We start from the raw sequence: 15,057 nt of genomic DNA, 5'->3' as shown, positions 1-15,057 counted from the left end.
TCCAGAACATCTGGGCTAGTGAAACTTGACTCCACCAGAGGGGCCCCAGTGTCCTGGTGAAGTGTGGCTGGGCGGCTTCAAATGTGGATATCAGCTGTTTTCACTCAAATAAGAGATCCCACCCCCACACCCACCCCCCAGCTAGTTCGTTAGAGAAGGCATTTTTCAAAAAAGTAAAATTCCCCTGTCAGAGGAAGCTCAGTAGAAGGCTGCCAGCCATGCCGGAGCTCAGCCTGACGGAGCGGTTTGGGATGATGTCCTTGTAGGCAGTACAACCAACTTTTTGGAACTTGGTTCCTTACTGTGTCAGCCCCCGCTCCCTATTGCTGCCCTTCAGAGATTTAAAAAGACTGGCCGGGAGCACTCCCCAGAGCCCCGAATGCCCAGCCCAGCCCCCAGTCCTCAGCACGGTCCTGTCCCAGCCCTTCACGGCAGCACCTCACCCTGCTGTCGTGCAGAAGTGTTCTGGGTCTGCAGACCCTGCTGCTCCGCCCCAGAATTGACCCAAAACTCGGTGGTCTGTGGGATAGATGCTCCCCACGTCCGAGACACGTGAGCGAGTCCACCGTGTCGCAGGTCATGCCTGCCCACCGAGCCTCTTGGGTGGCCAGACTCGATTTCTCCAGTCACACTCACCCCGTGTGGCCTGGCACCTGCAGGCGGGAAAGCGGCTGCATGCACACTGGCTCGTGGCAGGCTGAGACGACCATCCAGCCATCCATCTTCCACTGCACTAACACCCCCTCTCCCCCCAGTCAATATGTCTCTCTCCGATGGGAAAGTTAATAAATTTTGCTCTAGATTAAAAGTATTGATCATTTCATTTGTAAACGATAAATAAAAAGGGAGAACTTTTCATTGCACCAGGGGTAGCGTCTGGTGTGTTTTGCCGGTGAAATTGCGCTCGCCGATGGGGGGGTGGGCTTCTCATATGCATTCTGGCCGGCCAGCTGCATTGATTTCCTATTAGTCTCCCCAGCACCACCCAGTAACACATCATTTCAGCACCTGCTATTAATGGTCTTTTGATAAATAATCACTTGTAAGTCAATAAATTTTTATTAAACAGTGTGGCTCTTTGATTTATTAAAATCCGACCGTGTTTGTCTGGGAGAAAAGGGATGCTGAATTGAAGTGGAGGTTTTCATACATCTTCCTGACGCTGAGCAGTCACCGCACACTCCAGAGAAAAACAATTGCATTTTAACAGAAACAAAACAGCCGAGTTTGGAACTTGGGCCCGGGGAAACTTTATCTTCGTCAGCCTGATCCAGACTCTACAGGGAGCAGCCGCAGGCCCGAGGGCACCCGCCACGGAGTCAAGAACTTTGTGTTTGCTTCCGAGAGCGGTGAGGTACCTGGGCTGGGCCCCCCTGCTGGCATTGCGGGAAGCACAGAGCCTGGGCGGCCCGGAGGCCGCTTCCAGAGGGGGCTACCCTTGGCAAGCGGGCACTTGGGATCCATGAGAAAAGCTGGGGACTGTTTGCTTCCATCCCCGGCCGGGTCTCCAGAGTCCCATCTTGTGGCAGGAAGTGCCAAGAGACAGTTTATCTCTTACGTGGAGATCTTGGCTGTACAGATGATTTTTAAAAGTGGGCCAATAGGTGAAGCAACTGGAAATCTCTGTGTAAACTTGGCATCGGCATAAAATTTGCTGGAAAGGGCTTGACAAGTTTTCCTGGAGACTAAGACGGCCCCAAACGGACTGTTGTGTACAGAGAGGCCCAAACACTGAATACAGAAGCAGAGCTCCCAGCCCAGAAGGAAGTAGGAGAAAGGAGGAAAAGACGGCCAGTAAAACGCGTTGGTTAAAACACAGCTGCAACTCCTTGACCCTGGCCTCTACTGGTGTGACTCCTTTTCCATGCCTGTTTACTGTGACAGGTGTTAATAGGAAGGCTTGCAAAGTGAGGATTGCTAGTAAGAAGTTCAGCTGAGGACTTTGATGTTTTAAACAGTTTGTTACTTGTTTACATCACGCTTTTAAACGTGTTTAAAATTTAATGTTTCAAACATGCTGCAAGGTTTCTTTTGTTGCTTGGAGTTCCTTTTCCATCCTGGTCTTGGTGGGGAAAGCTTCAAGGGAACCTTGAAGGTGAACAGGAAGCTAGAAAGCAGAAAATAAATGTGTGACTGGCCCAGCAAGCAGGTGAGAATAATGCGGGGTTTTAGGGGCGTGGCCCATCCCGCCCCCAAGTGCAGAAGGCTGGTCCCTAAGGCTTGAGCCCAACCCCCAGTGAGCTGTCCTGGGGTGCTAGAACACGAGTATTATTTATTATATTCTGCACTTTGGGTGTGCAAAATTCAAGTCTACTTTCAAGGTAAAACAGGAGACTTGTAAAATGTTTCACTCGGGTTTACCTCTCGCCTTTGTGAATTCCCCCTCACTTCACTTCCCGGTCCGAGTTCTTTGCACTCTGCTGTTAGAAGAAGAACCACATACGGTTTCTTGAGCTCTGAATTTATTTCTGGTCATCTGGAGTCAAATACAGTAAACTGTGGAACAGGAGTAACTCGGCTTCCATTGAGGCTGCCAATGCGGGGTGGGGGGCAAGGGGAGTGAGCCTGGCCCAGAAGAGTTACAAGGGACATTTAGGCCATCAGAGCAGGTACCTGCACACCTGTAGGTACAGCCAGGCAGTAGCGGCCAGAAGGTGGAGGTTGGGAGGGAGTAAGGGTAGAGCCCTGAAGCTAATCCTAGAGAGCTACGACAGTGGGTTTCCCTCTCTTGAGCCCCCAGCTCCCCCAAATGCATCTTCATGTCCTTGAACCCCTCCACATAGCACAGATTCAGCTCTGACTGGCTGGAAGGGAGGTCAGGAGAAGGTTAGCTGGTGCCTTCCCGTCTCATCCCACCCAGAGTTCTAGGCCAAGATGTTCCGCGCTCCCCTCGCTCCCTCCTGCCCTGTTTTCAGGGTCTGGACAGACACTTGTTCCTCCCTAGCTGAGGAACGGCTCCACTCGGAAGGAGCAGCGACCAGGGGAGGTGCCCAGCCTCCTGGGGGTCTCTGGTTCCCGCCCGCTGCTGCGGTGGGCTTGGGGAAGGGCTGCCTGCACTCAGATTGATCCGCCAGCTGTGATTTGTCATTTCTCCGAGGCAGGCGCTGTTTTCTCTTGCTTCAGGAGGCCCCTTCGACACCTGCTTTATTTTTCTTCCTGCGCTGACGTGACGGGAGACAGGTGTTAAACTACTTAATCACTTTAAAATTGTTTTAATTTTCTGTTTTTTATTGATCTCTCCAGCACCAATTAATCAGCTCACTGGACCAGGCAGTTAGTACATTAAAAATTGTCAGGGAGGCCGTGCATCTTGCAAAATGTCTAAAAAATATTCGGCTAGCAAATTTCGTTTTTCTTTGGCATGCAACAGTCCTTGGCCCACAGAAGTCCCGCTTGCAGAGGATCCTTGCCTCTGGGGCTTGCGACCGTCCGTGAGTATTCGAGGAACCGGAGGGAAGCTGGGCAGAGGGGTTCCTGCAGGGGAAATGGAAGCAGGTGCCCTTTGCATCACTAATTTCTCACCTTTCCTTCCACTTTTGTTTTCTGCTTCCCACACAGCATGGGGTCTCGTCTCACCAAGAGCACTGGAATTTTTGTGGAAGGGCGTACTTGCTCTGCAGCCATGTGTCCTGATCCCCATGAGGGCAGGAATTCATGCTCTGTGACTGTCCTTGCAGCCGGGCACCCCGCCCACAGCCAGATTTCCTCTCGCCGGGACGTCGGCACCTTTGATTTGTCCTTCCGATGTTGCCAAAGCCACCTCCCCGGGGACAGGGAGCCTGCTAAACTTGGTAAACTCTCTCCATTGGCAGGTGGCTCTGTGTGTCACACTGCCTTGTCCCTGGCACCCTGGTGATGAACCTGAAGCCTTTCCACAGAATGTTCTGGACAACCCCACCCCCACAGTCACCTGGTTGGTCCTGTGCTGTGAACCCTTGCCATTTATCTTTTATCACCCCTCTTGAAAATCATTTATTAACTTCTCGGCTGTACTTTCTGAATTAAATAAAAACATGGACAGAATAACCAGGGGCTTCAATATCATTTCTTAGGGATATAAATTTCATTTCCGGTTTTCCCATTTTTGCCTGATTTTCTAGGACTTTCCAAAAGCGAGTGCCTTATTTTTTACGTGCCAAACCAAACATCAAACAGCCGCTCCGAACTGTCTGTGCCATCCCAGGGGATGACACCCTCCTGAAGCATCTCTATGCGCTTCTTCCTTCCTTCTGAGCCTCCGAGACTAAAGGACATCTCATTTTACCCTCCCCCACTTCCCCAAGCTGCCCCCGCTCACACAAGCTGCCCCCCAGAGACCTCAGGCACAGCCCTTTAGAATCAGGGCCGGCAGCCCCCACCTGAGGAGGGAAGGGGTATGAGCCCCAAGTCCAGACAGTGGGGGCAGGCATGGTCAGCGCCTGCATGCTGGCCCGCCGCCTTATCTTCCCCCCAGCACCCAGCCCCACCCGCTCTGTATTAATTGGTATATGATTGGGCTAGGGCATATAATCTAGTATTGATTTTCTCTCTGGACGCCACAGCTTTATTTGCTCACATCTGCCTTGTGTTTAATTGGTGCTTTGCTCTGGAAACGAGAGATCTTATCGGCTTGTTTGGTTCCTTTTCCTGGGGCACACAGGCACGCACACACCCTCACACTCTGCAGTTGGCCGGCCCAGCCCGGCCTCTCTCTGACCCAGCCCCCAACCGTGAGGCATTCCTGGGGGATAGGAAGAACACAGAATGACCCAGGAGGCTTTCTCAGAGACTTCCTGTCTTTACACTTGACCTCACATGCAGTGGCCAATCCTCCCTGGTGTGAAAGTGTGCGTGACCATTATTAGGGAAAACGGGGGCTTTGGAGTCAGACCCAGATTCAAATCTGCCTCCCCTCTTCCCTGGAGGTGACCCTGAGGCTAGCCTATTGAATTTTTCTGCACTGCAGTCTCATCTTTCGCTGAGGAAAAGGCAAAATTCCTTCTTTGTAGGATTCTTAGAGAATCTCTATCAATCAACACACAGTAGCTGGGACCTAGTAGGTGCTCAATAAACAGCAGGCCCTTGACCAATAGCATTGCCCCATTCAACCTACATGCACTGACTGCCTGGTGTGAGGGATCATAACCCTGTGTACCGGAGAGAAAACAGAGTCCCCTGCGGCCACTTTTGTCCATCAGGGTGAGGGCAGCATGTCCAGTAAGGCTCACAGTGCAGTGAGAATCTCTGACCCCAAGGCACCGCTGTCACCACTCACCTTGTCTGAGGCTGGGAATCTCTCCTGTGCTCTCCCTGCACCTGAGAACTCACTCTCAGCCGGGCCTCTCCTGTCACCCGGCATCCCATCCAGCACAGCCCCAGGCCGGCCCCTGTGCTCGAGGTTTTGTTTTTCTTTCCTCTAACTATGGTCTTGCACTTGGGCCGGTCCGCCCTGGGCTCTTTGTAGCAGAGGGAAGATGTAAAGGCCAGAGGTAAACACTAATTTCCTATTGACACAACATTAATTCTCTTGCTTGGACAGGTGAATGTGCTTTCACTCACTTTGCCAAGATTAATGATGTTTGTTTGCCTGCTCAGAGGCCCTAATGAGGGGGGCTTTGGAAGGCATGCCTTCTGGGTTGGCCGAGGGGAAGGAGGCTGGCAAACTACTACTCCTGGAGGACGGCCGGCCACTTCCACCACTTCCAGCATCATCGTCCCTGTTCGGGTGCTGGCTCCTTCCCCTGGAAGAAACGGGGTGAGCAAATTACTGGCTAAAGAAGGGGAACTATTTCCCCCCTCAGGGGGTTGTTACTGACAAGGAGACCTTCTCAAGAGACCTGCACACGGGTCTGTGGTCAGCCCACCCCTCCCCTGCCTGTCTCACTGAAGCCCTCTTCTCACCTGGGTCCTTGCCCCATGTGCACCCAAGGGGGTCATCAAAGGGAGGGTCGGCCTTTGGTTCATCGCTCTGAAGAGTAACAAATAGTACAGGCCAGGCCAGGGCTTCTGAGGTGGGGCTGCGGACACAGGAGCATCAGGACAATGGAGGACGCCTGATGACGTGAGGGGAGCGACGGAAGCGATGTGGTAACTAGGCTGGATTCCAGCAGCTTCGGTCTGTGACGCTGCAGGGTTTAAATAGGGCAAGAGGGAGCCCTACAGCTCGACCCTTCTGGGCAGGGCAGATGGGGTGGGGGAGGGGCTACTGGGGTGGAGACACTCCAGTCCCAGCCGCTGCTCTTCCGTGCACTGTCCCGTGCACTGTCGGGGCTCTGGAGACTTCCTGACCCTTGTGCGTGGCACGGTCACAGCAGCCCATCTCTGCCAAGGCACCTGGCCTACAGACCCTCCAAGAGCCGGAGAGGCAGTCCCCAGGGGAGCCAGGTGCTGCTCTCTTCTGGAATTCGAGCAAGACTCCGAACTAAGAAGCACTGAGGAGGGGAGGGATCGCTTCATCCAGTCCCTTTCTGTCACTAAGGGTGGTCCATGCATTGCAGCATGGCCATCTGAGCTGAGCCGGGGAGGCTGCGGAGGGAAGAGAGGAAAAGGGTCGGACCCAGAGTTCAGGTCACAGGTGGGAGGGAAGGAACTCTGGAGAATTCTAACCCAGGACAGCTCCCCTTTGTCCATGTACCCCATGTTACAGGCCCTCTGGCAGGACCAGCCTATAAGCAAACCAAGGAATTAAAAAAATTTTTTTTTTTTTTTTTTTACTGTTAGTGTTCTTTCTGTTATAAATTGTAGAAACCCAATTCAACAAGACTCAAGACAAAAGGGTATTGTCTCCCGAAAAGGCTGGGGGCAGATGAGGCCTGGCTGAGTTTGGGCCTGACACAGTCTAACCCATTCAATCCCGCTCTCCCGCCGCCTCTCGGCCCTAGTTCCTCCCCTGGTTGGCTCCCTCCTTAGGCGGGTGCCCCCCCTTCACAGAGGAAAGATGGCCGCAGCAGCCAGAACCGGGCAGGTAGAGAGGGAAGACAGGTAAATCTGAAAACAACCTGTGCCCCTGCTCATTGGCTGGAACTGAGCCTCAGGCCCGTCCCAGAACCAATCTATCACATGACCAGAGAGGTGGCATTCACTGATTGGCTTAGGACTGTGTCACTCATGTATGCCTGGTGATGGAGGTGGGGTCAGCCCGCCCACACTAGATCAGTGAAACAAGGCCAGGAGGGTGCTTTTACCGTAGAAACATCAGGGTGGCCTTACCAGACAAAGGCAAGGGTCAGTGCCAGGCAAGCCCAAACCACAGAAGTGCACTGAGCCCGGTCACTACCGGCAGTGAGCGTGGACGCTGTCATCCACCGAGCTTTACAGCTCTCCAGCACCTGACCCACCCACCCCTCTCGCCCTGGCTCTTCCCACCTTGCCATGTGGTGGCCCCAGCGAAAGCAGTATTAGAACTGCAAGCCCGACATTGCCTTCTTTCCAGAACACAGCGGCAATGGTTTAGGAAATTTGTTAGAGCAGGGTCCCTCCCAGGAACCCTTGATGGTTTGATTATATTTGACCTTCTCACAAGTATCACAGCCACAGAGCGGATTCCGCAGCAGGAGACCTGAATGCCATCCCTCCCTCTTTCGTTGGGAAGACGATCCAGACCCTTTGCAGCTTACCTTCCATCCCTGCCGCCTTCTGGCTCTTCGAGTCTTTGTCACCAGGAAAGAGGGAATGTCACATAACACAGAACCCAATGCAGGTCATTGTGAATAACTCCAAAATGGGCAGGGAGAGCCGAAACGTGGGTTTACATCGAGTTGGGTTTCTGAAATCACTATTTGTCAGATCTGTCCAGTCCAGGGCCCTGGGGCATTTGTTCTCCAGCCACATCCCAGGGACATATCTCTCCCAACTGAGTCAGAAGATCCAGAAGGGCCCTGGGAATCTGTATGCCTGACAAATCCTATGTCAGGAGAGCTTGGGAAACTGCCTCGATGAACATCTTCCCTGGCTGTGTCCTAGCTGCCCCCCTGGAGGCACCGGCAGTCAATTGCCAAGCAGCAGAAGGCACACCAAGAAAAATGCCGTTTGCTGTAGTTGTGCGCTACAGTGCATTGGATCAGCATGTCTTTGATTAGAGGATTTCTGTCCTCTGTAGATTTCAGGTCTTTACACAACTGAGGACACACAGCCTGGACCTAGAAGACAAGAAATTTGGATCTTGGATAGATCTCAGTTTGCTCATATGCAAAATGGGGATAAAAGCTGGTGCCCAGTCTCTCAGAGAATCAAATGAAGTAATGTACATGCAAGTGTATGGAATGCTATAGCGAGTTTGGTATTATTGTGTTATTGTTTCTAGTGGGGATTTAGTCATTGTTTTTCATTCATATTCCATAAATTCTAATTTTTAGGTCATATAGTAAGAGTGAGTGATTCTTCCTAATGAAGGTTGCCTTTATTCTGGTGATTCTTTTTTTTTTTTTTTTTTAGAAGAGAGAGAGAGACAGCGTGAGCAGGGGAGGGTCAGAGAGAGAGGGAGTCACAGACTGAAACAGGCTCCAGGCTCTGAGCTGGCAGTCAGCACAGAGCCCGACGCGGGGCTCAAACCCACGAACTGCGAGATCATGACCTAAGCGAAAGTCGGACGCCTAACCGACTAAGCCACCCAGGTGCCCCTATTCTAGTGATTCTTTTTGAAGAAAAATTTTTTTAGAATGAGAACATGTGGAGCAGAGAGGGGCAGAGGAAGAGGGAGACAGAGAGAGAGAGAGAGAGAGAGAGAGAGAGAGAATCTTAGGAGGCTCCATGCTCAGTGCAGAGTCTGACATGGGCTAATCACAAGATCTTGGAATCGTGACCTGAGCCAAAATCAAGAGTCAGACACTCAGTCTACTGAGCCACCCAGGTGCCTCCTAGTGCTCCTTATATGATAAAAGATATGCTGCTTTTGATGAAATACGGTGTCTCATGGATCAACAGAGTATTGCATTTTTATTAACGTGCATTGACATTAATTAAATTCTCTCTGGGGCGCCTGGGTGACGCAGTCAGTTGAGTGTCTGGCTTCACCTCAGGTCATGATCTCACGTTTGTGAGTTGGAGCCCCTAGCTCAGAACCTGGAGCCTGCTTCCGATTCTGTCTCCCTCTCTCTCTGCCCCTGCCCCACTCGCGCGCGCTCTCTCTCTCTTTCTCTCAAAATAAACATAATAAAATTTTTTAAAATAAATTCTCTCTAATCCTTAACTGCTGCCTCCTTAGGGCCCCTCTCCCTTTGAAGACAGTCTTTTTTGGCAACTGATCTCCTTCTGCTAGACTGTGAGCATCAGTAGGCCAGGGGGCTTGTCCCCTATTGGGACTCCCAGCAATAAACATAGTGCCAGGCAAAAAACAGATCTCAAATGTTGACTGCATGGGCTTTAATTTATAACACATGTAATCCTAATTTTCTTTTTAAACAGTTCACAGCCCAGACTTAATTGAAGTGGCCCCTCTCTCTTTCCCTTTTTATGTTAGTTAAAAGTGGAAGCTCGAGTCAGTCTGATTGCCTTATGCCGTGTGACCTAGGGCAACTTACTTAACTTCTCTGGGTCCCAATGTTCTTGGCTATAAAATGGGTACAATAATGGTGCTAATTTCATGTGGGTTGTTTTGTTTTGTTTTTTTGACAATGAAATGAGAGAAGCCCCTGGAACAGGGCACAGAACCATGCATGTTTAATAAATGTTAGCAGGAAGCAACCGCGGGAGCCGTGGTGGATGTGGTCAGTGCAGCGAGAGGTAGGGCATGATGTTGAAATTGAGCAGAATCACTACTGAGTATCCATGGACTTGGCATCTATTAGTTCATTTCTCTGCCTCAGCTGCTTCTTCTGGAAAATGGGGGTACTAAATCGTACATGGCTGTTAGAAGACAAATGTGTGGATGTGAGTAAAGCATTTAGAAGGGGTCCCTTTTATAGAAGGTGCTGGAGTCTTCTTCTGCAGTATAAGGAACAAACAAATGTCTCTTTGGCATCCTGGCCTGATGCCAGTGCTCTTGGCCTGGGGACAAGGTGACCACGGGGGTGCCTTCAGCCTCATTCCCATGACCTCTGCCTCCTGAATGACAAGTCCTTCCTACCACAGGTCTGCACTAAACTCCTCCTTAGACTCCCAACCCACCCTCTGAACCGAGTGGAAAAGACATGATCTAATAGTCAGAACAGCACACCTTTTATTGTTTTTTAATTTGGTACCATTTTGTTTACCTTAGCATCATCAGAGAGTGAACTGTTGTAAGCAAAATAATTTCCCAATGAAAATCCTTCTAAAATATTCTGCTCTTCTGGCCATGTTCTGCAGAACAAGAAGAGCACAGTTTAATCCTTCTGACAGCTCTGGGATATCGTTGCGAACATGAACCACAGTGCTGTCTTCAAAGACCTCGAACCTACATCGGGCTTTCAGTCATATGACCAAAAGTCCATGGAGGGCTCTGCTCTGAAATTCTTGTTTCTTCCTGTCGGCCGCTGCTCGCTTGCCAGCCCGCATCTCGGCTCTAGTCTTGCAGCTGAGGGGCTCCAGCCCTGCCTAGGAGGGCGGTGGGAGCCCCTGCTGGTAGCTACTTCTTTGTCCTCAGAACTTCAAACAATTTTGCCCACAATCGGGTCTCAAGTGCTATGACTGTACTGAGACTCCTCTACATCCATTGAACAACTACCAAACTGGGTAGTTTGGGCCATACTCTGTGCTCTGCGAAAAGAAGTGAAGAAGTATCCCCACACATTCCCACAGTCATACCCACTCTGGACCCTCTCGCACTGTGGCGTGCATGATGTGCATAGGAGCCAGGTATGGGGGATCTGGTAAAGACGCAGATTCTGGAAAAGGGGCCTGCGGGTCTGCGTTCCTACCAAGTTCCCAGGTGAGGCTGCGGCTGGTGCCCAGATCATGTCTTAGAGGGGCCAGGCTTTTCAGCAGAACAGACAGATCCAGACGCCTCGGGGCCAGGCAGGCCAAGTAATGGGGACCCCAGGCATGCAGAAGCCCTGGGAAGCGGTGGGAATCCCTCCCCGTACCAGGCTTGCCCTGCCTAGAGGCCAGCTAACATTTCTATAAAAGTACCGTCTGTCCCTGAAGAAACACCTCTATCTGCAAGCTGGAATCGGCCCTCCTCCTCCTGAAGTGCCCTGTCCGGGAGCCCAGAATCTCTGGCAGCTTGCCGGCCAATGAACCCGATCACACACAAGTCCTTCCGTAGACTTCCAGATAGCAGGTGACCTGCTGGGGCTGGACGACTGACAGGAGTATGGAGCTGGTCCCTTGTTGAGAAGACCTGCTTCGCACTGGTTCTAGCACTGCCTGGAGGCATGAATTCGAGGAGGAAGGAGAAAGCATGAGCAGACTCACATTTAAGTGCCCACGCGGTCCGGTGCGTTGTACATGATTTCCTTTAATCATCTCCTCAGTCTAGCAGAGTGGGTGGTCAGCCCCATTTTATAGATGAGGAAAGTGGGTTTCCAGAAACTACCTAACTGGGTCACAACGACCCAGCTATTGGTTGGTGACATGGAGACTGTCAGCCTCCAAAGCCCTCTTTGGATAACGTGGCAGGTAGTGCTGAGCCACCCTCATTAGCTCTGATCCCACGGAGCCCTTGCAGGGTCTGCACAAATCACTCCTGTCTCACAGATGAGTATACGGAGGCCCAGAGGCTGAGGAACTTGTGCCTGGACACCGAGTAGTGGAGCCGGCATGTGGGCCCAGCTGTAACTGAACACAGTCCCCGATGCTAGGCTGCAAGAAAAAAATCGGGTCCAGCCACAGCCCCCAGGGGTGGCCTGAGTGTGAGGAGGGGTTCCCAGAAGTGGAATTCCAGTGCCCCATCTTGTTTTTTAATCATAGCGATCAGCACGTGGCTGTTCTTAACCTGGTAAGACACTCTCACCCCACTACTTGCAGCCAGCCCGGCTGGGACATGTCCTGAGCCCTTCTAACTTTGGGAACCGCAGGTAGGACGGCCGTGGCCGTGCCTGCCTGCTAGAGCTTCCTGGGCTGCCCGTTAGAGCAGGGCTCTGCGGCTGCTGGGAGCATAGGATTTAATTTCTTCCCCCTGTCTCATCCCTGAGAAGGTTGTGATGTTGATGCAAGAAGCACCAAATTTCCAAAATAACTTTGGGTTTTTGTTTAACTCAGGATGTTCAAGAAATCCCTTTTGTAACCGGGCATAAAATGTCTAGGGCTTAAGGTTTCTTTATGACAGATGAAGTACCCCGGCCTTGAATTCTCCCCAGCAACACACACACACACACACACACACACACACACACACACACACAAGCACATCTGCAGAGACAGGACTTATTCCAAATTCCCCTCAGGATCCAGGCCGTCCAGCTTGGGCTATTCTCCCATTTCAGAAAGCACTGGGAGGCAGTACCTCTGCCTGGCTTGGTGCCCGCACTCAGGCTGCCCACACCAGCAGGAATGAGGCGGGAGAGACAACTGGGAAGATGGCGTCTTTGAGCCAGAGTTTCCAATGGCAGGCGTGTCCCAGAATTTTGAGATTGGGGAAGATTTTGACTAGCTCGGCCAATGTCTCAGCAAATGTTTTTCCCAGGGGGAAAAGCAAACAAATTTTTAAAAACCCAAACATTCCCCAGGCTTGACTTAATGCTGGCCCCAGACAACTTGAATCAGACATACAAGAATTACAGCGATCAGAGAGCAGTTAGGATTTTAATCTGCCGACGAAAAAAGCAAACCAGCACGATGTTTTGGGTCACTGGCTTCTTCCTCCCCACGGGCTTCATGACTTCGCACCTGGATTCGGTTGGCAGCTCCTTCCCGGCCTGCAGGCCCCACGCTCCCGGGGCAGTGCCTGGCTCCCGGAGCCCACGGCAGTTTTTCATTTTGGGGCTGTGCGGAGTGAATCCTCGCGGCCTCCCAGGCCACTGTCGAGCCAGCCGCAGCCTGGCTGCAGGGCCCCACTCGGGACACATATGTCAGTGGAGGGCTCTTCAATGCAGCCGGTGGCCAGGAGCCGACAGAGATGGTGCTCAGTTCTTAGAAGCTGCCTCTCTTCCTTCCCACCTTATGAGAGACCCTGAGCGTGGGCATCATACTGGACTGAGGGTTAGAGCTTAAAAGCATCGTGTTCCTGTGTCATGCCTGGCCTCTGGGTCCATTAGGGTTATTACGAAATATTAGTGCCTCCGCTTCCAAGAGGTCCCAGCTGAGGTCTTCTCCTGTCCTTGTTCTCACTCCAAGCTGATTCATTCCACTGGCCAGAGCCTCCCACCCTGGGGACCCAAGGGACTTGGGACAGCAGAGGGGCAGGTGACTAGCTACCCGGCAGCGTCGGTGTTTGCATCATCAAAGTTGGAAGGGTCCTGAAAACTCACTTCGTTTTAGCCTCTTGTGTTTCAGGCTTTGTAAAAAGGCTTTGAAGGGCTGCGCCTCGGGCGGCCTTGGAATCCGCTCTCAGATTGCCTCGTCCCACTTCTGGGACTTGGCTTAGATCACTTCTGAGCCTCAGTTTCCTCATCCACACAATGAGGCTAATGCCTACCGCCTCATTTTCTTGTGAGGGCAAGTGATGTAATCTGGGCCTTCTACGTGGGAGAAATTAGTAGGTAGGTGTTCAGTTAATATCAGTGCTTCTGTTCTCTCCCCCATGATCTTTTTCTCATGGTTCCTAGTTTCCCAAACGGAACCTCATCCTCCCCCCCGCCCCCTCCCCCGCGAAGCTATGAATTCCGGGAGGCCAGGAGCCCAGTTAAGGTCTTGGGTTTCTCCGCACCTAGGCCAGTGCCTGCCATTGACCAATGAGATTCCAAATTGACCCGGTGTTGTGCAAGGGAGCAGACAGCCCCGCCCTCAGCCCCTCATAGCTGGCTTGGCTGGGACTCCACGGCCAGTTTCACAGTAGAAGCACACGAGCCGTGGGGAGGTTTCTGGGACTTTTATTTTTACCGTTTATTTTTTTAAAGCCAGTAAAGATGGGCAAACGCTCCGTCCCTCTCGGGCTGCCTTCCTCCGGGCAGGCCCCGCCCTCCTTCCCCAGCCCCTCCCACCTGCCGCTGCTCAGCTTCACCTGGGCTGAAAAACAGCACCCCGCGGGCCAGTGCCCTCCGCTGCGCCGGCCGCGGGCCGGTCTCAGGAAAGGAAGGGCCTGGGGCCGGGGGGTGAGGGCCTTGGGGTCCCACAGCCTCTCCCTGCAACGGTCTCTCCCTTCCTCCGTGGGGTACCCCAGTTGGAGGAGCCGGGGGTTCTGAGGTCCCCTCCCTCCAGCGTTGCCATCCCTCCCCTCTCCCCGGGTGATCTTGCACCGAGGGCAGCCCAGGTGGGCGGCTCTGGGGTGCAGCACCAGCCCCTGGGATTCTCTCCATTTTTCTCTGCCTCTCACTCCCTCTTTCCCAGCCTGGGTGGGTGGGGGGTGGGGGGGTTCTTGTGGCTTCTTCTGGGAGAATCCCCGCTGAAGGCAAAGTGGAGAAAGGAGTCCAGGAGGACTTCTCCCTCCAGGGGCGTGATCCTTGAGTTGGGGTGCCAGGGGCGTTTCTTCTTCGCTGGGACCCGCTTCCCCTCCGGGAGGGGGTCCTGTATTTAGTTCTGGCTTCTCCTGGGAGATCCCTCCTGTGCCAAGGTCCGAGGAGGGAACCCGGACGTGCCATCTTTTCTTCTGCAGTCGGTCAGTAGCCCACCTGGACCCGCACGCTGGTCTTCTAACTCCCGGGGAAGAAGGGAGACCTCTGCCCAGGCCAACTGCCTCCCTGGGGGTGGGCCCCCACAGCCGGCTCACAGCGGCACGTCTGGGACCCCACAGTCCGTTTCCTGGCCGCGCAGCCAGGTCGCTTCCATCCACCTGGGCGCTCACGGGTTTGCGGGGCTGGCAGGGCAAGGTCTGGGNCTGGGCGCCGGGGACCCCTCGGCCCCCGGACCCCCCCACCCCACCCTCGGGGCAGGGGAGGGGCTGCGGCCCGGCAGCCGCAGAGACGCGCGGGCGGGGGCGGGCGAGGGGGCGTCAGACGCTGTGCGCGCCCAGGCTGAGCACCGAGAAGGCGGCGCGGTGCTTGCGCAGCAGCAGCCGGATCTTCTCGTCGTCCGAGTCCGGGTCCAGCGGCTTGTTATACTCGTCGTCTTCGTTCTCCGTGGGCC

General features: G+C 53.1%; 1 protein-coding gene and 1 long non-coding RNA gene across 2 annotated transcripts in view; both read right to left on the bottom strand.

Moving 5' to 3' along the window:
* Positions 1–3,363: 3,363 nt before the first annotated feature.
* On the bottom strand, positions 3,364–5,991 carry LOC144239076 (uncharacterized). The gene is made up of 3 exons (XR_013337304.1): positions 5,881–5,991; positions 5,539–5,720; positions 3,364–3,474 (listed from the first exon to the last, which is right to left on the bottom strand). It is a non-coding gene; the product is annotated as an uncharacterized LOC144239076 (long non-coding RNA).
* Positions 5,992–14,923: 8,932 nt separating this feature from the next.
* Positions 14,924–15,057, bottom strand: part of LOC144239111 (homeobox protein Nkx-6.3) — a 4,264-nt gene continuing 4,130 nt past the window's right edge. Inside the window, exon 4 of the mRNA XM_077773113.1 lies at positions 14,924–15,056. Coding sequence (XP_077629239.1) covers positions 14,924–15,056 — 133 coding nt within the window. The remainder of the gene's footprint in view (position 15,057) is intronic.

Source organism: Crocuta crocuta, unplaced genomic scaffold, assembly GCF_008692635.1.
Source record: "Crocuta crocuta isolate KB4526 unplaced genomic scaffold, BGI_CrCroc_1.0 scaffold177, whole genome shotgun sequence".
NCBI classification, from domain to species: Eukaryota; Metazoa; Chordata; class Mammalia; order Carnivora; family Hyaenidae; genus Crocuta; species Crocuta crocuta.
Note: the sequence above shows the minus strand (reverse complement) of the source record. Positions and strands in the feature narration are given on the sequence as shown.